This window comes from Lucilia cuprina, chromosome 5 (genome assembly GCF_022045245.1).
Source record: "Lucilia cuprina isolate Lc7/37 chromosome 5, ASM2204524v1, whole genome shotgun sequence".
NCBI classification, from domain to species: domain Eukaryota; kingdom Metazoa; phylum Arthropoda; class Insecta; order Diptera; family Calliphoridae; genus Lucilia; species Lucilia cuprina.
In genome coordinates this window covers 5,722,232-5,747,024 of record NC_060953.1, presented here as the reverse complement: position 1 = coordinate 5,747,024, position 24,793 = coordinate 5,722,232, and the positions used below count along the sequence as shown (strand labels likewise).

At 26.2% G+C, this 24,793-nt stretch overlaps 2 protein-coding genes across 6 annotated transcripts in view; one reads left to right on the top strand and one right to left on the bottom strand.

The window, feature by feature from the left end:
* The window catches only part of LOC111683379 (signal transducer and activator of transcription B-like), a 158,485-nt gene that overhangs the window by 84,254 nt on the left and 49,438 nt on the right, over positions 1–24,793 (bottom strand). For all 5 annotated transcript variants that reach the window (XM_046952782.1, XM_046952783.1, XM_046952784.1 and 2 more), the window contains one exon: positions 9,404–10,950. In XM_046952782.1, the coding sequence (XP_046808738.1) occupies positions 9,404–10,861 (1,458 nt within the window). In that variant the 5' untranslated portion in view covers positions 10,862–10,950. The remainder of the gene's footprint in view (positions 1–9,403; positions 10,951–24,793) is intronic.
* Positions 1,446–6,739, top strand: LOC111683378 (protein snakeskin). Its single transcript, XM_023445463.2, has 3 exons — positions 1,446–1,651; positions 5,866–6,062; positions 6,134–6,739. The coding sequence occupies exons 1-3, from the start codon at positions 1,601–1,603 to the stop codon at positions 6,372–6,374; spliced, it is 489 nt and encodes a 162-aa protein (XP_023301231.2). The 5' UTR covers positions 1,446–1,600; the 3' UTR covers positions 6,375–6,739.

Genomic DNA, 24,793 nt, shown 5'->3' with positions numbered 1-24,793 from the left:
TTTAAACTGCTTTTTTGTTGAAAAATCTATATAAAACTGCTTTATCCGGTGTTATCCGTTTTTATCCGAAATTTCTTAAAATAAGATTTTAAGTTTAAAAATTATTAATTTGCTTTAGTTTTGTTATAAAGAATGATATTATTTAGAAAAAAAAACTTATTTTTTTAACAGTTTAATAAAATTTTAAAAAAATTTGAAAATTAAAAAAAATTAAAAATTTTCAAAAGTTTCAGTTATGAAAAAATGTCTTAAAAACTTCTCGGATAATTAGAAAATTGCTTAAAACTGTGTTTTTAAACTGTTTTTTTATTTCAAAATCTGTATAAAACTGCTTGATCCGATGTTATTTGTTTTTATCCGAAATTTCTCAAAAGTTTGAATTTTCAAAATTTTCATAAAAAACTTGTTAGAAAATTAGAAAATTGTATAGAAGTATATATAAACTGCATTTTTGTTTCGAAATCTATATAAAACTGCTTTATCCGGTGTTATCCGTTTTTATCCAAAATTTCTCAAATTGAGAATTTAAGCTTAAAAAAGGCAAATTTGCATAAATTTTATTATTTTAAAGAAAATTTTATAATTTTTTTTTATGTTAGGAATATAACCTTACCCCTTATTTTCGAATATAACAGGTTGTTGAAATGAAAATAATCTAACTGTGTGTTGGCAATTGATACTTAAGCTAGTCTGAGTTATTAATTAATTATTAAAATATAAAAATTTTTTAATGATTTTTTTAAGGAAAAAATAATAATTTAAACAAAACTATGTTATTTAATAATAGAAAAAATATTTTACATTTTTTAATAAAAGACAAAGAATTTTAATTGAAAAATAAGTTTTAAGGTGTTAAAAAAAATATTTTAATTACTCATTGAAGTATTAAATATGATGTCATTATTTTATTACATTTTTTTTTTTTCAAAAAAGATTTACAAAAACAGGAAGTTTTGGAAAAGTTAAATGGAAAGTTAAATGGATTTTTTTGTTCATATATAAATAATGATGAATAATGTTAACATTTAAGGTATTATTATTTTATATTTTTTTTATCAAAGATTTTGATAAGATAAGAACACATTTTTTTTGGAAAAATAAAACATTTTTTGGACTCTAGTAAAGCACGAGAAAAGACGACAGCGGCAGGTGTATGGGTTACAGAAAAAAATATAACTTGTAACCCATATAACAAGCTCAATTAAGTTAAAGTTTACTGATACTCGTATTGTTATCATAATTTTTTTTTTTTTTTTTTTTTTTGTACCAACACTAAACTGTATTATCTAATCTTATCAGTTATAGAACTCATACACTTGCCATACACAATCAGTATAATAATAAAGAAAATAAAGAGGGATTGCAAAAGCTACAGGTTTCTATAGAAAATATTACATTTTTGTAGTTTGAAAAAGAAAAATTAAGAAAAAAAAATATTTAGGTTTTACGATATCATTTGTAGCCGTACGGTGTCAGTTAACGAACGAAAAACGCAACGACAAGTAGAATAAAGTTTTGAGAAAGAATAATACTTTATTTTAAAGAAAAATATTTAAAGAAGCAAATAAAAACTAATTACCTAAAAAAAAAAATAACGAAAATGGTGTCTGTAGAAACAATTGGTTCTATATTTATCAAGGCCTTGAAATTGGTAAAAGAAAAAATTATATATATTATATAAAAAGTTTAATTTTTTAAATTATAAATAATTTTTATATAAAAACGTTAATAAAAATAAATAAAAATCTTGAAAAAACTTTGAAAAAACTTTGAAAAAACTTTAAAAATCTTAAAAATAAAAGAAAGTGTTTAAAATCAAATAATTCTAAAGAAAAAAGTTTTATCAACAGCAAAACAATGACTCATTACTAAAAACTAAATGAAGTTTAAAAAAAGTCTACCATAAATAATTCCACAATTTTTTAAAAGAAAATTATTAAAAATAACGCTGTAAACACATAAAACTAATTTTCCCGCCTTTAAGTTTAAATGCAGTTTAAAACTGCATTATCGACTATTATACGTTTTTATGCGTAAACCTCAAGTTAAAGCAAATTAGCTAAAAATGAACAAAACTAATAGCTAGAAAGCTTAAAAACTCGTTATAAATAGTTTTTTAAAGCTCCTTGCAACATTTAAGAAAAGAACCCGAAATTTTGAAATTTTTCATTCAAAATTTAAAAAAAAGTTTACAAAAATTACAATTTTGTATAAAAATAGTTTAAAAAATATTAAAAATAAACAAAAAAAAATAAATTTCTAAACTTTTCCCGCCTTAAAACAGCTTAAAACGCCTTTATCCGCTATTATCCGTTTTTATCCGTAAATCTCAAGTTAAGCCAACAATTAACAAAAAAATAAACCAAATAATTTATAATAACAATAGAAATTATATTTTTAAAGAAATTTTAATAAAATTTAAAAATTTCTAAGAAAAAATACAAATTTTTAAAAAAAAATTTCAATTTCAAAATTCTAAAAAAAAGAAATTTTTCAAAAGTCACAATTTTCTTTAGAAAAAGTTTTAAAAATATTAAAACTAATTTAAATAAAATAGTTTTAAATTTTTTTCTTTATAATTCAGCTTAAAAACCTGTTATCCGTTATTATCCGTTTTTATCCGTAATTCTCAAAATGCCTTCATTAAGCTTAAATTTAGGAATTTAAAGCTTTGTATTGTTGTTAGACTATAAACAAAAGATTTTTTAACATAAAAGCTTCTCCAGCAATAAAAATTGGAATTTAAAAAAATTTGTTTTTTTTTTAATTTTAAAAATTTAATAAAAAATATAAAAAATTTACAAAATTTTAGCAAAAAAAACTTTCACAATTATTAAGCTTATTTTTAATAATATATTAAATCACGTTTTTCTTTTAAATTTAGCTTAAAAACCTATTATCCGCTATTATCCGTTTTTATCCGTAAAACGAAAAATCTTGAAATTTGCCTAAAATTCAAGATTTTGAAAGTTTACAAGTAGTTTAAACATAATTCGAAAGAATTTTTATGCTTTTGTGATTATTTCATATAAAATTTTTGATTTGAAAATTTTTTAGTTTCAAAATTTTTATTTTTTTTCAAAATTTTCAAAAAATTCTTAAAATCTTAAAAATTGTTCTAGTTACGACTTGGAATGATTAGTAGTATTCTTAAAAAAATCTTTAAACCTATTTTCTTGTCTTTACTTAGTTTCAAAACCCATTATCCGCTATTATCCGTTTTTATCCGTAAAACCATAAATGCTGCGATTTGTCTAAAATTTGAGATTTTGAAAGTTTACAAGCAGTTCAAACATAATTCGAAAGAATTTTTATGATTTTGTGAATATTTTTTATAAAATTTTTGATTTCAAAAATATTTCAGTTTCAAAAAATTTTGAAAAAAAATTTAATTTTAAAAAAATTATTTTAATTTTAATTTTAAAAAATTTCACTTGATTTTAACTCTAATGATTCATTTAAAAAAACTCAAATGTATATTTTTTAATCAACCACTCCCAAAAGCGTGGTCAAATCAAACAAAACAAAATTTCATAAATATGAACATCGGACGTAGTAGTTAATACCATATATGTCATAGTAGTAGTAAAATGAATATTCATATTTAAAGAAAAAAAATAAAACACCCATACCACAAAACCATTGAAATAATATGAGTAATTGATAACCAAAATATTTCAAGGTAGTAAGTATTTAAAAATTCTTACAACAGCAAACAAACGAAAACTTTGATAAAGAATTAATATTATCAAAAAACTAATAATAATAAATAATAGAAAAAATGTTACACATTTAACGAAATAATTTCATGAAAAAGACAAACAAATAATTGAAGTAGTAACACAGAAAAAATAAGCTTTAGCTAAAACACACAGACGGACTTAAAAATCTAATAATAACTCAAACCTGTTCAAATTTTATTTAAAATATTAATAATTTAAAGCTTTAGAATGACAGTAATCTTTTCAAAAAAATTAAAACCCTTTAAAGAACTGTCTATCCTTCCTAAAGGTTAAAAGCGGATAAAAAGCAAAAAATTTGAAATGTTTAACAAATAAATAATAAGTTTTTTAAAGATTTTTTATAAAAATAATACGATTTTCTTTAATAAAAAACTTAAGAAATAAAGAAAAAATAAAAAATTTGCAACGAATAATTTGAACCGTATAAAAAAACCGGTTAAAAATTACTCGTATAATAAAGAAAATCACAAATTTTTATAGTTTTTAAGCTAAATAAACTAAAATCAGTAGATTAATACAATTTTCTAAAAGTTCAACAAAAGAATAATAAAAAAACCGAATAAAAACCGTTAAAAAATTATTCGAATAATTATGAAAAATATAATTATAAATAAATTTTAAAATAAATAACTAAAACATGTTTAATTTATAAAAAATTTTAGAAAATTATTTAACAAATAATAAAAAAACCGAATAAAAACCGTTAATTCGAATAATTACAAAATATTTTGAAATTAATCGTTTTTAAGCTAAATAAAGAAAATCGGATTAAAAAAATTAAAATTTTTAAGAAATTTTTTAACTAATTATAAAAACGAATAAAAACCGGTTATAAAATTAATCGAATAATAAAGATAATTAAAAGTTTTAATAGTTTTTAAACTAAAGAAAGAAATCCCAATCGATTAATACACATTTTATGGGAAATTCTCAAAAATAATAAAAAACCGATAAAAAACCGGTTACATATTATGCGAATAATAACAAAATATTTAAAATTAATCGTTTTTAAGTTTAATAAAGGAAAATCTGGTTAATTAATGCACATTTTAAGAAAATTTTTTAACAAGTAATAAGAAACCGAATAAAAACCGGTTGCAAAATAAGAATTATTCGAATGAAAAAGAAAATTTTAAGTTTTAATCACTTTTGAACTAAAGAAAGAAATTCCAATCGATTAATGCATGGAAATTTCTTAAAAATTAATAAAAAAATCGAATAAAAACCGGTTGCATATTATACGAATAATAACAAAACTTTTCATTATTAATCGTTTTTACGTTAAAGAAGGAAAATCGGTTTAATTAATAAACATTTTAAGGAAATTTTTTTAACAAGTAATAAGAAATCGAATAAAAACCGGTTGCAAAATAATAAGAATTATTCGAATAAAAATGAAAATTATAAGTTTTAATAGCTTTTGAACTAAAGAAAGAAATTCTGAGTGATTTTTGCATATTTTATGGATATTTGTAAAAAAAAATATTAAGAAACCGAATAAAAACCGGTTACAAATTATACGAATAATAACAAAACTTTTCATTATTAATTGCTTTTAAGCTAAATAAGGAAAATCGGTTTAAATAATGTAGTGAATAAAAAAAAGCGAATAAAAACCGGTTGCAAAATTATTCGAATAACCAGGGAATTTATAAGTTTTAATAGTTTTTACACTATTGAATGAAAAACCAATGGATTTATGCACATTTAATGGAAATTTGTTAAAAAAATAAAAAGAAGCCGAATAAAAACCGATTGCAAAATTATTCGAATAATAATGCATATTACAATTTTTAATAGTTTTTTTAAACTAATTATAGTTGATTAATGCATTTACTTAAAAAATCACTTAACGAATAATATGAAACGAATAAAAACCAATTACACTATTATTAGTTGATAAACGATTGTTATTCGAATAAAAATTTTATTCGTTAAAAAAGAAAATAATCAAATCTAAATTCGTTTTGGAATCAAAATTTTTAAAAATTAACAATATTTCTAAAAGTTAACGCAATAAATGACAACTTTCTAAACGATTAAATTAATTATTCGAATAATATTTGATTCGATTGTTTGCTTAAGCCTTATTATAACTTCCTTCCATCCTTAATCTTTCCAGGTTCTTAATTTAATCATTCTTATCTTATATCGTATCGGTGATGGTGGTGAATTCTTGGGTGTTGGCGGTACTTGGAATCTAAATGAGGAGAAAAGTGCCGATTGTGAAATTGTGGCCTCAGGAGTAATGGTGGGTTTTTTCATCTATACCGGTTGTCATACCATAGCCTTTCTCTTTGGCACCACCAAACATAAGAGGTCAGTCCTTTCCCTTCCCTCTAAAGGAGCTCAATTTTTATAATATAACATTTAATTCCCTCAATTTTCAGAGAACTTTCCGATACGATAATGAATGTAGTCGGTACTTTTATGTGGGTGGCTGTAGGCGGTACTGCTCTTCACTATTGGAAGGGCTATATGAAAGACAATGATTTCCTTTATGTGGCCTCCGAAAGACAAGTTGGTATTGCTATGGGTGCTTTGTGTGTTATAGAGGGAGCTTTGTATCTATTGGATACCGTATTGGCCTGTATACACTATTCCAAGGGTGATACCGATTATGTGCAGTAACTGAACAAATTCGAGTGAGAACCATCAACAGCAGTAGTTCAGCAAACGAATATATACTATTTTCATAATCATATATCTTTTTTTTTTTAATTTTTTTAAACATAAGTTCAAATTAGTTTTTAAAGAAATTTTGACAAATTTTTCATTAAACCCTCTAAAACCATAAAAATTTTTAAAGTTTTGCAACAATTCAGACAAAAACTTAGAACAAATGAAAAGAAAACTTTTTCAAAAAACTACTTCAAAATTGGATTAACTTAATAACTTAAGTCCTTTTTAAATTACTGAACACATTTAAAAAAAGTATTTTTAGTTACTTAAGTCAATTTTAAGTTTCTTACAATAATAAAATCCTACCAAAAATTTTCAAAAGCATTTTTATTTCAGACATATACAAATTTCTGAATAAGTTTGCAAATTTACATGAATGCATGAACTACATAAAAGAAAACGATGAAGTTTTGTTTGACGATTTCGGTCGTAAAGGTCACACCGTCGCTGATATTCCCGGAGTACGTTTCAAGGTCGCTAACGTTTCATTGTTGGCCTTGTACAAGGAAAAAAGAAGGAACGTCCAAGATTATAAGATGTTTGTGTTTTAGTTTTAAAATCCATTAATAAGGAAAACAAAGTTTTTAGTATGTTTTTACACATTCTTTAAACAAATTCAAAAAAAATCTATTAAACAGGGTTGTATTTTATCTTCCAAACAGAGTTGCATTTTAAGAGCAGTTATGATAGAATTAAAGCATAACTTAAGGCTTTTAAGCATATTAATGATAAAAAGAATTTATTGATCAAACTATAGTAAAACAGAACTAGAATTAGAACAAAAATACGACAGAACTAGAACTAGAACTAGAACAGGACTAGAACAGAACTATAACAGAACTAGAACCAGAACTAGAACAGAATTAGAAAATAATTAGAACAAAACTAGAACTTGAACAGAACTAGAAAAGAACTAGAACAGAACTAGAACAGAACTAGAACAGAACTAGAACAGAACTAGAACAGAACTAGAACAGAACTAGAACAGAACTAGAACAGAACTAGAACAGAACTAGAACAGAACTAGAACAGAACTAGAACAGAACTAGAACAGAACTAGAACAGAACTAGAACAGAACTAGAGCAGGAATAGAACAGAACTGGAACAGAACTAGAACAGAACTAGAACAGAACTAGAACTAGAACAGAACTAGAACAGAACTAGAACATAACTAGAACAGAACTAGAACAGAACTAGAACAGAACTAGAACAGAACTAGAACAGAACTAGAACAGAACTAGAAAAGAACTAGAACAGAACTTGAACAGAACTAGAACAGAACTAGAACAGAACTAGAACAGAACTAGAACTAGAACATAACTAGAACAGAACTAAAACAGAATTAAAACATAACTAGAACAGAACTAAAACTAAACTAGAACAGAACAGAACTAAAACTAAACTAGAACAGAACTAGATTAGAACTATAACAGAACTAGAACAGAACTTGAACTGAACTAGATTAGAACTAGAACAGAACTAGAACAGAACTTGAGCAAAACTAAAACAGGATTTGAGCAGAACTAGAAAAGAACTAGAAGATAACTAAAACAGAACTAGAAGAGATCGAGAACAGAACTAGTACAGAACTAGAACTAGAACAGAACTAGAATAGAACTAGAACAGAACTAGAACAGAACTAGAACAGAACTAGAACAGAACTAGAACAGAACTAGAACAGAACTAGAACAGAACTAGAACAGAACTAGAACAGAACTAGAACAGAACTAGAACAGAACTAGAACAGAACTAGAACAGAACTAGAATAGAACTAGAACAGAACTAGAACATAACTAGAACAGAACTAGAACAGAACTAGAACAGAACTAGAACAGAACTAGAACAGAACCAGAACAGAACTAGAACAGAACAAAACTAGAACAGAAAAGAAAAGAACTAGAACACAATTATAACGGAACTAAAACAGAACTAGAACAGAACTAGATCAGAACTTGAACAGAACTAGAACAGAATTAGAACGGAACTAAAACAAAACAGAACTAGAACTAAACTAGAACAGAACTAAAACAGAACTAGAACAGAACTAGAACAGAACTAGAACAGAACTAGAACAGAACTAGAACAGAACTAGAACAGAACTAGAACAGAACTAGAACAGAACTAGAACAGAACTAGAACAGAACTAGAACAGAACTAGAACAGAACTAGAACAGAACTAGAACAGAACTAGAACAGAACTAGAACAGAACTAGAACAGAACTAGAACAGAACTAGAACAGAACTAGAACAGAACTAGAACGGAACAGAACAAGAACAGAATTAGAACAGACCTAGAATAGAACTATAACAGAACTAGAACAGGACAAGAACAGAACTTGCACAGAACTAGAACTAAATCAGAACTAGAACAAATCTTAAGCAATCTAGAACTAAACTAGTACTCATTTAGAAATGAACTATATCTGAGCTAGAACAGAACAAGTACAGAGCTAGAACCAAGCTAGAACTGAAATAACTGAACAAGAACTAAACTTTAACATAGACCAAATTACAAAAAGCTCCGTCAGTTGCTAGGTCACTAAACTTTAATTTATTAAATAATCTATTATTTTGCCAAAATGAAATGTTAATAAATTGTATCCCAAAAAAACAGACATCTGTTTGTAATAAATTAATCGAAAAACGTATGTATCATTCTAGTTCTCATGTTCATTTTTAATTAAAGCTGCCTAGTACAGACAACCCAAACCTAGCCAATAAGTTGTTCGGTTCCCTCATCTCCTAAATGGCGTGTAATACATTTCAATAGCAGACAATTGTCTTAAATTATTAAGCGTATTGTCTTAATTAAACTTGACTCAAAACAAATATTTGAACAGCACGTTGAAAATAAATTTATTAAAAAGAGAGGTAGAGAGAGAGAGATAGATAGTACGCCAAAACAGTAAACTAACAGTTGTTTTTGAGAGAAAATCACAAACGGAAATGTAATCTTTAAAATTTAAAAGGGACTCACCTGAACTTTAACTGCAGCATCGACAACATCCTGACCCGCTTTCGTGCGCTCCGTACTAATCTGACTGGCACAGCGTTTATAGTAGGGCCTTTTTCTGGCCGTTAAAGGTGTCGAAGCCAAGTCCAATATATCCACTAAATCACTATCTAAGATATACGAATTACGCGAAATGTCATTTAGTAACTCGAGTTTACGCGAATCCAAACTTTCACGATACACATTACGCGGTTTATCCAGATTATGCTCATAATCTGGATCCATGTGAAAACTATTACGCGACGCACTACGACGTTTAGCTAATTCACGCGCTGACCCGTGCAACGAGGAGCTAGTTTTACGACGTCTTACCACTGTTTGCGGCGTTACGAAGGGAGAGGTGGCGGTGGCATTAGAGGGAGTACAGGGAGAGGGTAGTATATAGGAAGAGTTATCCGATATTAGGGAATTGTCAGGTATTAGGGAGGAATTTAAAGAAGGATCCATAAGACTAACTTGTGAGAGTTTACGTTCTAATTGCTTTTCATAGCTATTGAATTTGTCATAATCGATAAAGGACATATTCTCATAACTGACCATATTGTCTACTGCCTGCAGGGACTGAAGTGAGGCTCGCCATTTATCATTTAATTTATCCTTTTTCTTTTCCGAACTTAAACCAAAAGTGGTCTTAAAGCTGGATATTAAGGTGGAGGAGCGACGTTTTTTAAAATTTGCCACCGGATCAAAGGCAGCATCTTGTTTTAGTATTGGTGTAGAGGTTTTGCGCAGTTGAGACGGTGAGGTGTCGACAGGCGTAGAAGTGGCCTGATTAGCCATAGACTGTGGCCTTAGTGGGGTGTTAGTATTATTGTTTTCATTATTTTCTATGGAATTTTTACGTGGCGAAGCCGGTGAGGTGGGATCTTCTTCGGATAATTGCTCTAGTTGAGGTTCTATTAAACTGCGACGATTTGTACGTCTTGGTAAAATCATAGAACGACTGCGTGTAAACTTAAAAGGTAATTCACTATCATCTTCGATTTTATTTAAACTCTCCTTACTGCTAGTTATCGAATTGATAAGTTTTGAGAGTTTACCTTTTAAAGAGAAACTACCGGATCTTTCGAATTTGTTTGGGACGCCAGCCAAAAGTGTTGGGGTATTGTTGTTATTGATAAGTTGTTTTTGTTGCTGCTGTTGTTGTTGTTGTTCATAGTATTCACGTAATTTTTGACTGATATTTGTGCTGTTGTTGTTGTTGTTCGTTTCATTAAGATTATTATTGTTGCTATTAATATTATTGTTATTGTGATTAACGGCAGTTGTTGTTGGATTTTTGTAGTTTTTGGCAGTTTGTATAGAATTTTTCTGATTCTTATTTAATTGTTCGGTTTTTTGTAGCTGTTGTTTTTTCACCAACTTTTGTTGTTTCTTTTGAGCCTTAACGGCTGCTTTGGTCTCAACTTTTGTAGAATTCATTGTTGTTTTAAAAGCTCAACTCTGTTAGCAAGCTACAAAACAAAAAAAAACACTCACCACCAAATGTCCTTTACAAACCTCATGTGTCACTAAAAAGAAAGGTAGGAAAAAAACAATTTAAATTAATAATTGTTTTAAAAAAATTAATTATATTTCTAAAATTTCTGTCTAAAAGCTTCTCGTTTTCCAATAGAAAACTTCTACTTTTTTCGTTTCTCTTATCAATTTTCAAACTTTTATGTTACTGTGAAAAAACACCAACAACATGTTATTGATTAGATTTGTTTAACCGAAAAAAATACATATAAATTTATTAGGGTTTTAATGTCACCCTCCTACTCTTGCACCTCCTCTATCTGTTCTGGAATTTTGAAATTTCTTGCTTTTTTGCAAACTTAATAATATTTCTTTTACTTGGAAATATTATTACTATTTTTGTTTTATTTTTTTTTTTTCATTTTAAACAATATTTTACATTCATACTAAATTAAACTGAAAATAGATAAAGCTTTTGATAAAGAAATTTACTTAATAATTCATCAATATCATGTAATAAAGTGTGCTTGAGAATTAAACAAACAATCAATCAATAACAACAACTATCAATGGAAGGTCGTTAAAAGCTTTTTTTTAAAAAAGTTTTAATTAAATGAAAATTTATTACAAAAAAAGCTAGAAATTTGTTCACAAACTAATCGCAAAACTGTACAAAATATCAACATAAACATCAATTTTCAAAAGCTTTACATAAAACTATTGAAAAAGCTTTAAAAGCTCTAGCTTTAAAATTCAGCAAAATGTATTCAAATCTTGTTAAAAGATTTAAAACTGAAAAAAAGTTTTAAAAACTTAACACAAAACAATTCAAAAATACTAAAAGCTTTAAAAGCTCTTGACAAAAAATCTTAGCAAAATGTAAACTAATCTTTTTAAAACTTTCTAAATGTTGAAAAACCATAAAAAATTAAAAAAAAAACAACAAAACTATAAAAAAAGCTTTGAAAGCTTTAAAAGCTTTTGCCAAAGAATCCTAGCAAAATGTAAGCAATTCTTTCTAAGACCTTCCAAATGTTCCAAAAACATAAAAAATTAAGAAAGAAACAAAATCTTTAAAAAAGCTTTTAAAGCTTTAGAAGCTCTAGCTTCAAAAACCAGCAAAATGTATAAAATTCTTTTTTTTAACATTTAAAAAAGTAAAAAATGGTTAAAACTTAGAAAGCTTAACACAAAACTATTAAAAAATACTAAAAGCTTCAAAAGCTCTTGTCAAAAAATCCTAGCAATTCTTTTTAAAACTTTCTAAATGTTTAAAAAATATTAAAAAAATTAAAAAAAAAAAATCAAAACTATCTAAGAAAGCTTTTAAGGCTGTCAAAGCTTTAGCTTCAAACCCAAGCAAAATGTATCCAAATTTTCATAAAACATTTAAAACAGTAAAAAATTTCTAAAAGCTTGCTGTTGTTTAACAAAAACGAGCTTACGTAAAAGCTTTTACGTTAGAAAATTTATAAAAACTGTATCTTATAACGCACAAAAACCACAAAAGCTTTAAAAGCTTTTGTGGTTTTGTAAAGTTAGATAAAAGCTTTTAAAAGCTTTTTTATAAATTGCTTAAAAATTCCCTTAAATGTTATATAATTAGCTTAATTAGTTAAAAATTATAATATAATGATAAAATTAATTAAATTTAGTTTAAATAAAAAAAGCTTTCAAAAGCTTTGGTATAAAATTGTGGCAAAAACTATAAAATTTTATAAAACACAAGAGTTAAGCATTAAATATTTGTTTTTCTTAAAGAAATAGGGTAAATTAAGGTATTAAGGCAAATGCTGTGGAAAAGCTTTTAAAACTTTTCAAGAAATTATGTTTGAAAATGTTAAAAAGTATACAAATATTTCTGTTTATATAAAAATCTAATTGATAACTGAAATATAAGCAAAATTTTATTAAAAAGCTTTTAAAAAAGCTTTTTTTATGAAAAAAAAAATATTAAAATTAGGAAAATAATCTTTTAAAGAAACAGCCTACAGCATGGTAATGAACTCTTTATTAGCTAAATTATCTGTTTTTTTAAACAAAAATAATTTCTAATAAATAAATATTTACCGCTAGACTTTGATTACGTTGCCTCAATGGAAGCAATAAGTTTGTGATTAAATAAAAAATAATAATTTGCTAAAAATAAACGCTGATATAAATTAAATTTAAAACAAAATAATAATCAAATTAATTAAATGGTAACAGGGGTAAAGCACCAAAACATAAATGTAATCATAAGGAAATAATTTAAAACAAAATATATACATTTTTAATAATATAGAATTTTGCCAAACCCTGATTTTGCATTCTGGGCGAGCACACCTGCACTAGTTTCCAGCAATTTTTTTTTTTAGAAAAGCGCGTAATATTTCTTTATATATTATAGTTTGTTGTTATTTTTTTAATATATGTACAAGTGTGTGTGTGTTTTTTTTATTATTATCAATTGTAAAACTGATAAAATTCTTACATATATTTTATTATTATTTTATGACAACAAAAACAACAACAATAAAAGAAGAACAAAAAATATTAGATATCATACTTATGGCGACATAGAAAATAGACTATATTTTGTCAAAAGTCCAAAGACACATTCATTTTTGTTATAAAGATCATTAACAGCTCAACAAATTAATCTAAAGCTTTAGGTAAATAATTCTAAAAATAAAAGGAAACACACAAAAGCTTGATATGTCAATTACTAAAAAGAAATAATAAAAAGTTTGATTTTTTGAATTTTTGGCAATTTTACAAGTTTTATAATAAAAGCTTTTAAAAGCTTTCCATACTTGCTTATAAATTGAATAGTCAATTACTTATGTAATTCATTTATTAATTGTTAAAGAAATTTTTATAATTTTTAAGAATTTTTATTAACTAAGCTTTTAAAAGCTTTCAACAGCTTTTTAAATACTTTATAATTTTAAAAATTTTTAGTCAATTACTTATGTAATCGATTTGTTAATGTTTCAACAAATTTTAAGATTTTTAACAACTTTTATCAACTAAGCTTTTAAAAGCTTTAACAGCCTTTTAACAGCTTTTGTATTTTTTTTTTTAATAATTTTAAACAGATTTTTACCAAACTATTACAAATTTAACAACTTTGCGAAGGATCCATATAATTTTAAATGAATTTTATCAATTTTACTATAAAAGCTTTTGCAACTTCTTATAAATTTTAACATTTTATAAATTTTCTACATTGTAACTGTATCTTTTTCGCAAAAAAAGCTTTGGTAAATAAAATATTTTTGTAAGAAAACTTTTTAGTAAATAAAATATTAGATTTTTTCTGAAAAAAAAAACTTTTAGGAAAGAGCTTTATATAGAAAGTTTTATTATAAAATAGCTCACTATGAAAGAGCTTAATTCAACAAAAGCATTTTATTAAAAAGCTTTATCGGGAAAGTGCTATTATGGATGAGCTTTATAAAGAAAAAGCTTTTTCTGCATGAGCTTTAAAAAAGCATTTTATTAAAGAGCTTTTTCGGAAAAGTGCTATTCTGGATGAGATTTATAAAGAAAAAGCTTTTTCTGCATGAGCTTTATCAAGAAAAACGCTTTTACAGAAGAAACCTTTAAATGAAAGAGTTTTTTTTTCAGAGAAAAAAAATATATGTTAGAACCATGTTATAACAAAGCTTTTTTTTAGCTAAAACTTGCATAAGAGGTGTAAATAACTTTTTTGGAGAAAGTTTTTTATGGATGAGCTAATTAATGAAAGAACGATTTTAAAAAACGCATTATATGAAAAAAAATTATAAAAGAGCTTTTACAGAAAAAAACCTTTTAGAGAAAAAAGCTTTTTATTAAAGAGTTTTAGAGAGAAAGCTTTTTACAAAGGAGTTTTACAAGGAAAAAGCTTTTTATCAAAGAGCTTTAGAATACACTTTTTAATAAAAGAGCTTTTTCAGAAAAAAAATTTACGTAAGAGCTTTGTTATTAAAAAGTTTTTTTAAAAATAAGCTTTTTAAGAAGAAAATTTTTAATGACAGAGCAACGTTAGAAAAACGCTTTATATGAAAGAGCTTTTTAGTATAACTTTTAATAGGGAATAGCTTTATATGAAAAAGCTTTATAAAATGAAGAAAACTTTCTTTTCTTTCAGAAAAAAAACTGTTTTTACAAAGGCATTGTTATAGAATGCTTTTTAGCTAAAACTTGGTGAGTAAAAACTTTTCTAAAGAAGAGTTATAAGAAAAAGCTTTGTAAAATTAAGAAAAGTTTATTCTCTTTTAGAAAAGAAAACTGCTTATATAAGAGCTTTGTTATAGAAAGCTTTTTAGCTAAAACTTGTTTAGTTAAAACTTTTCTAAAGAATAGTTAATGAAAAAACTTTATAAAAAGAAGAAAACTTTTTTCTAAAAGAAAAGAAAACTGTTTATATAAAAGCTTTGTTAAAGAAAGCTTTTAAGCTAAAACTTGGATGGTAAAACTTTTCTAAAGAAGAGTTATATGAAAAACCTTTATAAAATGAAGAAACCTTTCTTTTCTTGCAGAAAAGAAAAGCTGTTTATATAAAAGCTTTGTTGTAGAAAGCTTTTTAGCTAAAACTTGTTTAGTTAAAACTTTTCTAAAACAGAGATATATGAAAAAGCTTTGTAAAATGAGAGAATTTTTATGAAAATAAGCTTTTAATAGATAACAATGGGTTAAAAACAATTGGAAACCCATTTTTTTAAGATTTAATTGCTTAGTAAAGTTGTTGATGCTTTATTGTTGGAATATTTTTTATGAATAGGAGACTTTGCTTTGGAAAGTTAAAAATATCGGTAAGTAGTGTTTATTACAGCAATAAATTTCATTAAAAAAAGAACTATATGGAGTAATTTTCTTAAAAAAAATTAAAGATAAAACAAAAAAAAAATTGCATCATAAACAAATATTTTATTAAACAAAAAAAAACGGAAGATAAATAATGATTGAGCAATGAGTGACGGAACAAAAATTTAGTTTTTAAACAAAACTCTTCTATATAATTAAAGAATTAAAAAGAGATAAGAAGTTTGTAAAGAAAACAAATGAATTTTTAACAAAAAGCAGAATTTGTGTCTAATAAAGTTAAGCAAAAAATGAAGATTTTTTTTAAAAATAAAATAAATTTGAAAATGATTTTAAACACAATTTTTGAAAGGAATTTTATTGAAACTTAAGATGCAGACCCATCTTTAACTCAGAGAAGAAAATGATTTTTTATGTATTTTTTTTTTTTTTTTGCTAATAAATTAAACATTTTACTTGTTTTTTATTACCTTTAACAAAAATGCTAATAAAATCATCAAAATCTCAAACACATGACAACGACGACTACAAACCACGATCATGATGATAATGATGTTGTTGATCATGATGTATATCACCAAGTTAAATTGTTTGGACATGTGTTGAAGAGACTTGTTAACAAATTTTGTTGTAAATTTGAAAACGTGTACAGAATTTCTATTAAATTATACAAATAAATTCGTAATAAACAATTCACTAGAAATTATAGAAAACGCTCCTCAAAAAAAAAAAAAAAAACAAATTTAAAACCCTTAACAGAAAAAACGCCTAAATGTTTTTTAAATGTTTTTTAAATGTTTCTTAAATATTACAGATTTTTATCTAATAATATTTGAAAATTATTTTCAAATATCTCTAGTTAAATATTTATAAACAAATTTTTGTTGAAATTATTTAAATATTAGCTTAAGTATTAAGGTTTTTTTTTTCTAAATAGTTTTTTTTTAGTTTTCTTACTTTAGGGTGCTTAATTTTTTATCTTTTTGTTTATTTCCCCCAAAAAAAAACAAAAAGAATTATCTAACAAATCCATCATCAACTGTGACATAAACACTTTATTTTTTGGTTATTAAATTGTTTTGATTTGTTAAACAAATAAATTCTACTTTTTCTGGTTACTTTTTGGCCATTTGACTATAAAATCTATTTCAAGTTAAAATCTAAAAAAAAACACACACAAGAATAAACGACAAAAGGTTTAAAGCTGTTGAGAATTTTAATTAGTTCTTAGGAATGAAAATTTGTCCAAACGAACAAGATATTTTTAAGGTTAACGAATGAATTCAGGTAGTTGCAAATGAATTATATGATAAAAATAAACAATAAACTAAAATAAGAAAAAGTCATAAGAAGTATAAGACAACGCAAAAAAGACTATAGTCTATTCTATACTCTATAGTTTTGAATATAGCATATACTAGTCTATATATTAGTATATAATCTAGTCTACAATCTAGTCTATAGTTTAGTCTATAGTCTTGTATAAAGTTTGGTATAAGTCTAGTCTAGTCTAAAGTCTAATCTATATAGTCTATAGTCTAGTCTGTTGTCTATTCTATACTATAGTCAATAGTCTAGTTTATAGTCTAGTCTATAGTCTAGTCTATAGTCTAGTCTATAGTCTAGTCTATAGTCTAGTCTATAGTCTAGTCTATAGTCTAGTCTATAGTCTAGTCTATAGTCTAGTCTATAGTCTAGTCTATACCCTAGTCTATAGTCTAGTCTATAGTCTAGTCTATAGTCTAGTCTATAGTCTAGTCTATAGTCTAGTCTATAGTCTAGTCTATAGTCTAGTCTATAGTCTAGTCTATAGTCTAGTCTATAGTCTAGTCTATAGTCTAGTCTATAGTCTAGTCTATAGTCTAGTCTATAGTCTAGTCTATAGTCTAGTCTATAGTCTAGTCTATAGTCTAGTCTATAGTCTAGTCTATAGTCTAGTCTATAGTCTAGTCTAAAGTCTAGTCTATAGTCTAGTCTATAGTCTAGTCTATAGTCTAGTCTATAGTCTAGTCTATAGTCTAGTCTATAGTCTAGTCTATAGTCTAGTCTATAGTCTAGTCTATAGTCTAGTCTATAGTCTAGTCTATAGTCTAGTCTATAGTCTAGTCTATAGTCTAGTCTATAGTCTAGTCTATAGTCTAGTCTATAGTCTAGTCTATAGTCTAGTCTATAGTCTAGTCTATAGTCTAGTCTATAGTCTAGTCTATAGTCTAGTCTATAGTCTAGTCTATAGTCTAGTCTATAGTCTAGTCTATAGTCTAGTCTATAGTCTAGTCTATAGTCTAGTCTATAGTCTAGTCTATAGTCTAGTCTATAGTCTAGTCTATAGTCTAGTCTATAGTCTAGTCTATAGTCTAGTCTATAGTCTAGTCTATAGTCTAGTCTATAGTCTAGTCTATAGTCTAGTATATAGTCTAGTCTATAGTCTAGTCAATAGTCTAGTCTATAGTCTAGTCTATAGTCTAGTCTATAGTCTAGTCTATAGTCTAGTCTATAGTCTAGTCTATAGTCTAGTCTATAGTCTAGTCTATAGTCTAGTCTATAGTCTAGTCTATAGTCTAGTCTATAGTCTAGTCTATAGTCTAGTCTATAGTCTAGTATATAGTCTAGTCTATAGTCTAGTCTATAGTCTAGTCTATAGTCTAGTCTATAGTCTAGTGTATAGACTAGCCTATAGTCTAGTCTATAGTCTAGTCTATAGTCTAGTCTATAGTCTAGGCTATAGTCTAGTCTATAGTATAATCTATAGTCTAATCTATAGTCTAATATAAAGTCTAATCTATAGTCTAATCTATAGTCTAGTCTATAGTCTAGTCTATACTCTAGTCTATAATCTAGTCTATAGTCTAGTCTATAGTCTAGTCTATACTCTAGTCTATAGTCTAGTCTATAGTCTTGTCTATAGTCTAGTCTATAGTCTAGTCTATAGTCTAGTCTATAGTCTAGTTTATAGTCTAGTCTATAGTATAGTCTATAGTCTAATCTATAGTCTAGTCTATAGTCTAGTCTATAGTCTAGTCTATAGTCTAGTCTATAGTCTAGTCTATAGTCTTGTGTATAGTCTTGTCTATAGTCTAGTCTATAGTCTAGTCTATAGTCTAGTCTATAGTCTAGTCTATAGTCTAGTCTATAGTCTAGTCTATAGTCTAGTCTATAGTCTAGTCTATAGTCTAGTCTATAGTCTAGTCTATAGTCTATAGTCTAGTCTATAGTCTAGTCTATAGTCTAGTCTATAGTCTAGTCTATAGTCTATTCTATAGTCCAGTCTATAGTCTAGTCTATAGTCTAGTCTATAGTCTAGTCTATAGTCTAGTCTACAGTCTAGTCTATAGTCTAGTCTATAGTCTAGTCTATAGTCTAGTCTATAGTCTAGTCTATAGTCTAGTCTATAGTCTAGTCTATAGTCTAGTCTATAGACTAGTCTATAGTCTAGTCTATAGTCTAGTCTATAGTCTAGTCTATAGTCTAGTCTATAGTCTAGTCTATAGTCTAGTCTAGTCTAGTCTAGTCTAGTCTATAGTCTAGTCTATAGTCTAGTCTAGTCTAGTCTATAGTCTAGTCTATAGTCTAGTCTATAGTCTAGTCTATAGTCTAGTCTATAGTCTAGTCTATAGTCTAGTCTATAGTCTAATCTATAGTCTAGTCTATAGTCTAGTCTATAGTCTAGTCTATAGTCTAGTCTATAGTCTAGTCTATAGTCTAGTCTATATTCTAGTCTATAGTCTAGTCTATAGTCTAGTCTATAGTCTAGTCTATAGTCTAGTCTATAATCAAGTCTGTACTCTAGTCTATTGTAAAGTCTATAGTTTAGTCTATAGTCTAGTTGATAGTTTAGTCTATAGTTTAGTCTAAACTATAGTATAGTCTTACATATTATCTAGTTTATAGTCTAGTCTTTATTTTAACTTTTCTTAAAAAATTGCTCTTAATTTATTTTTTAAAATGTACACTCTTTATTTTGCTAAAAAAAAGAGTTAATTTTTGTTTACTTTTCTAAAATTTTTGCTCTCTTTTTAATTTTGTTAATAAAAATATTAATAAAGAAACTCTCAAAAAGTGTTAATTAATAAATGAAATAGACTGAAGCACACACTGCTACTATTTAGTATATGACTACATATTATCAATTTTGAAATAATAACAATATTGTACTTTAATTTTGAAGCTTTAAATAAAAAAAAATGATAAGAAAAAATTGTATATAATTTTTTTTTTATTAGATTGAAGGTAAATAACTAGTTAGAAAGACAAGCATGCTGTTGGTTGATTGTTGTAATAATAATTTAATTAAAATAATAAAATATAATAACAATAAGAAAAAAAAATAAATTATTTAAAATATTCATTTAAACAAAGGGAATTTAAAATTGAGATATTTTTAAAACAAAGAAATAAATAGCATAGAGTATGTAGAGTTGCAAGATTCTAAGAAAATAATTTAGGAATTTAAGGAATTTATAAAAAAATTTCTGTAAATTTTTGAAAATTTTAAGAAATTTAATAAATTTTTGAGGAATTAAAAAGAAATGTTAAAATAATTTTTATTTTTTTTAAATTATTTAAAATAATTTTTCAAACACATTAATCATTTTAAACGAAAGAAAAAAAAAAACAAAATTATTAAGATTCTATTGGGTGTGCGCCCTTGGCCCTTAGCAAGCTGTCCCTCTCTTGTTTAATTTTCGTTTTAATGGGGGGAGGCTTCCATATGCTTTTGCTTTATTTGTTGTTGTTTTTATTTAATTTATTTATTAATAATATTTTGAGTTGTTTTTGTTGTGTTTTTTTGTCTTTTACATTTGAATTGGCAAATATTTATTTAAAATAATATTTGTTGCTGCTATTGATATTTTGTTGTTGTTGTTGCTTTTCATATACTATTCATGTAGTGTTTTTAATGTTTTTTCTTCTCTTCATACGTTATAATATTGCTAATGAATTGGCAAACAACTTGAGTAATAAATGTCTAAAAAAATTGTGAGATATTTATATAGGCAAAAAGGGTTAACTTAAGACGAACTAAAAGGGTACACTACAGAAAACATATCTAATACAAAACACTTATTTTTATAGACTTGAAAAAGCCAGGAAAAGGACACAAAGTTCGTTAAATATTACATCAACGCGCTTCACATTAACTATTCATATCGAATATCCATCTACTGGACAAATTTTTCCAATGTTACATTCTAAAGACTGACATTAATATACCTCTCTGCTTTGTACTTTTTATGCTTTCCAGACATTATAAAATATAATTATGAACGCCACTAGAAGCTCTGTTTTTGCAAGTTTTTATTTATTTCTTTTTAATGTTTTTTTTTACAATTTCGTTTGGCATTTCATTTATTTTATGCTTAGAATAATATTTATTTTCGCTTTGACTCATTTGTACACCCTACAATCGGTAAATTTGAACAAAAGAACACTTTTCCCCAAATTCCCAAAAAATTCGCCAAAAATCTCCGGAAACTAAAAATTTCTTTCAGTTTTAGTACAGTACTAGTTCAATTCTAGTTCAGTTCTAGTTCAGTTCTAGTTCAGTTCTAATTCAGTTCTAGTTCAGTTCTAGTTCAGTTCTAGTTCAGTTCTAGTTCAGTTCTAGTTCAGTTCTAGTTCAGTTCTAGTTCAGTTCTAGTTCAGTTCTAGTTCAGTTCTAGTTCAGTTCTAGTTCAGTTCTAGTTCAGTTCTAGTTCAGTTCTAGTTCAGTTCTAGTTCAGTTCTAGTTCAGTTCTAGTTCAGTTCTAGTTCAGTTCTAGTTCAGTTCTAGTTCAGTTCTAGTTCAGTTCTAGTTCAGTTCAACTTCAGTTCTACTTCAGTTCTACTTCAGTTCTAGTTCAGTTCTAGTTCAGTTCTAGTTCAGTTCTAATTCAGTTCTAGTTCAGTTCTAGTTCAGTTCTAGTTCCGTTCTAGTTCAGTTCTAATTCAGTTCTACTTCAGTTCTACTTCAGTTCTAGTTCAGTTCTAGTTCAGTTCTAGTTCAGTTCTAATTCAGTTCTAGTTCAGTTCTAGTTCAGTTCTAGTTCAGTTCTAGTTCAGTTCTAGTTCAGTTCTAATTCAGTTCTAGTTCAGTTCTAGTTCAGTTCTAGTTCAGTTCTAATTCAGTTCTAGTTCAGTTCTAGTTCGGTTCTAGTTCAGTTCTACTTCAGTTCTACTTCAGTTCTACTTCAGTTCTAGTTCAGTTCTAGTTCAGTTCTAGTTCAGTTCTAATTCAGTTCTAGTTCAGTTCTAGTTCAGTTCTAGTTCCGTTCTAGTTCAGTTCTAATTCAGTTCTAGTTCAGTTCTATTTCAGTTCTAGTTCAGTTCTAGTTCAGTTCTAGTTCAGTTCTAGTTCAGTTCTAGTTCAGTTCTAGTTCAGTTCTAGTTCAGTTCTAGTTCAGTTCTAGTTCAGTTCTAGTTCAGTTCTAGTTCAGTTCTAGTTCAGTTCTAGTTCAGTGCTAGTTCAGTTTTAGTTCAATTCTAGCTTTTATAAAAAAGCTTTTATACTTGAAAGCTGTTAATAGAAAAAATTTTTTTAACAAGCTTTAACTTAAACTTTTTTATAAAAAACGTGTTTTACTTTAGATTTTTTTCCCGAAATCTTACTTTTAGCTTTAAAACGAAGAGTATTTAATTATTCGTTTTTTAACTGATTTTAGTTAAAGATATATTTTTATTTTGTATTATTTTTTTTATCAGTTAAATAAATACATATTGAAATAGCTGACAAATTTATAACTTTTTGCTATAAAGCATTTTCAAAAGCTCAGCTGTGAACGTTCCGTTGTTAAGAATAATTGTATGGAATACAAAATGCATTTACTAGTTTTTCATTCTCTAATACGGGGAGTTTGAAACGTGACAGAATTTTTTGATTTGTCATTTACGGACACATTGGAAAAGATGGATGGATGGATTGGACAAGTATACAAAAATCAGACACACACACGCACACATTTACATTTTCGTAGAGAATTTCAAGTTTATTGTTGAGCTTGAAAAATAAAAATACATTTTTAATTGTTAAGTAAATACATTTTTATTGTAGTAAACAGTTAAACGGGTAAATTAGCAAATAGAAATGAGTTGTAGTTGAGAAAATTTGGATTTCAATAAAGAAATTTAAAAAAATAGTTTTTCTAACATTTCCTCACAATATTCAAAATTCTATAAATTTTTTAATACTTTATTTTTAAAAGAAATCCGTTTAAAAGCTTGAATTTCTGTAGTCAATTGTAAAAGCAAATTCAGTTCTAGTTCAGTTCAAGTTGAGTTCTAGTTCAGTTCAAGTTCAGTTCTAGTTCAGTTCTAGTTCAGTTCTAGTTCAGTTCTAGTTCTAGTTCAGTTCTAGTTCAGTTCTAGTTCAGTTCTAGTTCAGTTCTAGTTCAGTTCTAGTTCAGTTCTAGTTCAGTTCTAGTTCAGTTCTAGTTCAGTTCTAGTTCAGTTCTAGTTCAGTTCTAGTTCAGTTCTAGTTCAGTTCTAGTTCAGTTTTAGTTCAGTTCTAGTTCAGTTCTAGTTCAGTTCTAGTTCAGTTCTAGTATAGTTCTAGTTCAGTTCTAGTCCAGGTTTTAAGTTGTTTTACTAAAATTTCCCGAGAATGTTCAGCATTCTATAAATTTTGTAATAATTTATTTTTAAACTAAAGCTTTTTAAAAGAAATTTGTTTAAAAGCTCGACTTCCTTTAGTCAATTTCATGTCTATGTTGTTTAACGAACATCAATCATACATTATAACCGTTTTTATAAATTTTATTATTATTTTTTTTTTTTGATCATTTAACCATTTGTGTTTCTAAACAATTGTTTAATAAACCATTTAAGACTTTACAAAACAGTGTGGAAGTGTGTGCGTGTGTGTGTTTCTAGTTCAAACGCCCTTTTAAATGTTTAATAATTTCCTGCATTTCAACCAACAACAAACAAACTGCAGTTAAGTGGGTTTTACCTTAAAAGGGGGAACACAACGAAGACCAACGGTGGTTCTTTGGAAAACCAATAAATTAAAAATTCTTAAATTATTTCAATAAAATAACACAATTGAATCTAAGAAAATGTCATTTAAATGTTAAATATTACTTCATTAACTTAACTGACCACCCTCGTTATCTGTTAAAAGAAAACAATTAATTTTATTCCAAATAGAAATTTTTTAAATTATCAATGCTAATTTTAAACAGTTCAATGCTACAGTTTTTTATTTTTAAAAGAATATTTAAATTTCTTGTTTCATTGTTTTTTTGCTCAATTCTCCAAAAATAACAAACAAAATATAATTTAAAATTCCTTTTGCAAAAAACGTGATGTTTTATATAAATTAAAATAAAAGAAAAAAAATTTTTTTGAAAAAATTAACAACAATTAAACGCACGCACATTTCTCAAAATATTTATTTATTCCAGCAAAAAAAAACAGCAAGCAGCAGCCCATATATTTTGACAGCTGTCATATGTTTTAGCATTTTAGTTAAATTACTGATCTATTAATAACAACAACAATTTCCAAAAGTTTTATAAAAAATAAAAAAAAACAAAATAATTTTTACACGTTAAACAGCTCTTAAAAGGGTTTCCTCTCTTTGTATTGAAAACTTAAAAGAGATTAACTAAAAAAAGAGTAAACTTTTTAAATAAGGCTAATTAAGCGTTTTTCTTAAAGACAACATTATGTTCAAGTTTTCCTAAACTATTTATTATAATACTTTTTTGGGGATTATTTTTAAACATTTTGGAATTTAATTTTTAAATTTTTGGAGTCAGTACACAATTAGAACAGAACTAGTAAAAAACTAAAATAGAACTAGAAAAGAACCAGAGCAGAACTAGAACAAAACCAGAACTAGAGTAAAATAGAACTAGAATAGAACTAAAACAAAACTAAAACGAAATTAGCGCAGAACTAGAAGAAAACTTGAACAGTACTAGAACTGATTAAGAACTGAACAAGAACCGATCTAAAACTGAATTAGAACAGAACTAGAACAGAACTAGAACTGCACTAGAACTTAACTAGAACTGAACAAAAACTGAATTAGAACTGAACTAGAACTGAACTAGAACTGAACTAGAACTGAACTAGAACTGAACTAGAACTGAACTAGAACTGAACTAGAACTGAACTAGAACTGAA

Coding starts and splice junctions, on each gene's coding strand:
- LOC111683378 (XM_023445463.2), top strand. CDS start 1,601: ATGGTGTCTGTAGAAACAATTGGTTCTATATTTATCAAGGCCTTGAAA. Junction 1,652..5,865: donor TTATCAAGGCCTTGAAATTG/GTAAAAGAAAAA, acceptor TAATCTTTCCAG/GTTCTTAATTTAATCATTCT. Junction 6,063..6,133: donor GGCACCACCAAACATAAGAG/GTCAGTCCTTTC, acceptor CTCAATTTTCAG/AGAACTTTCCGATACGATAA.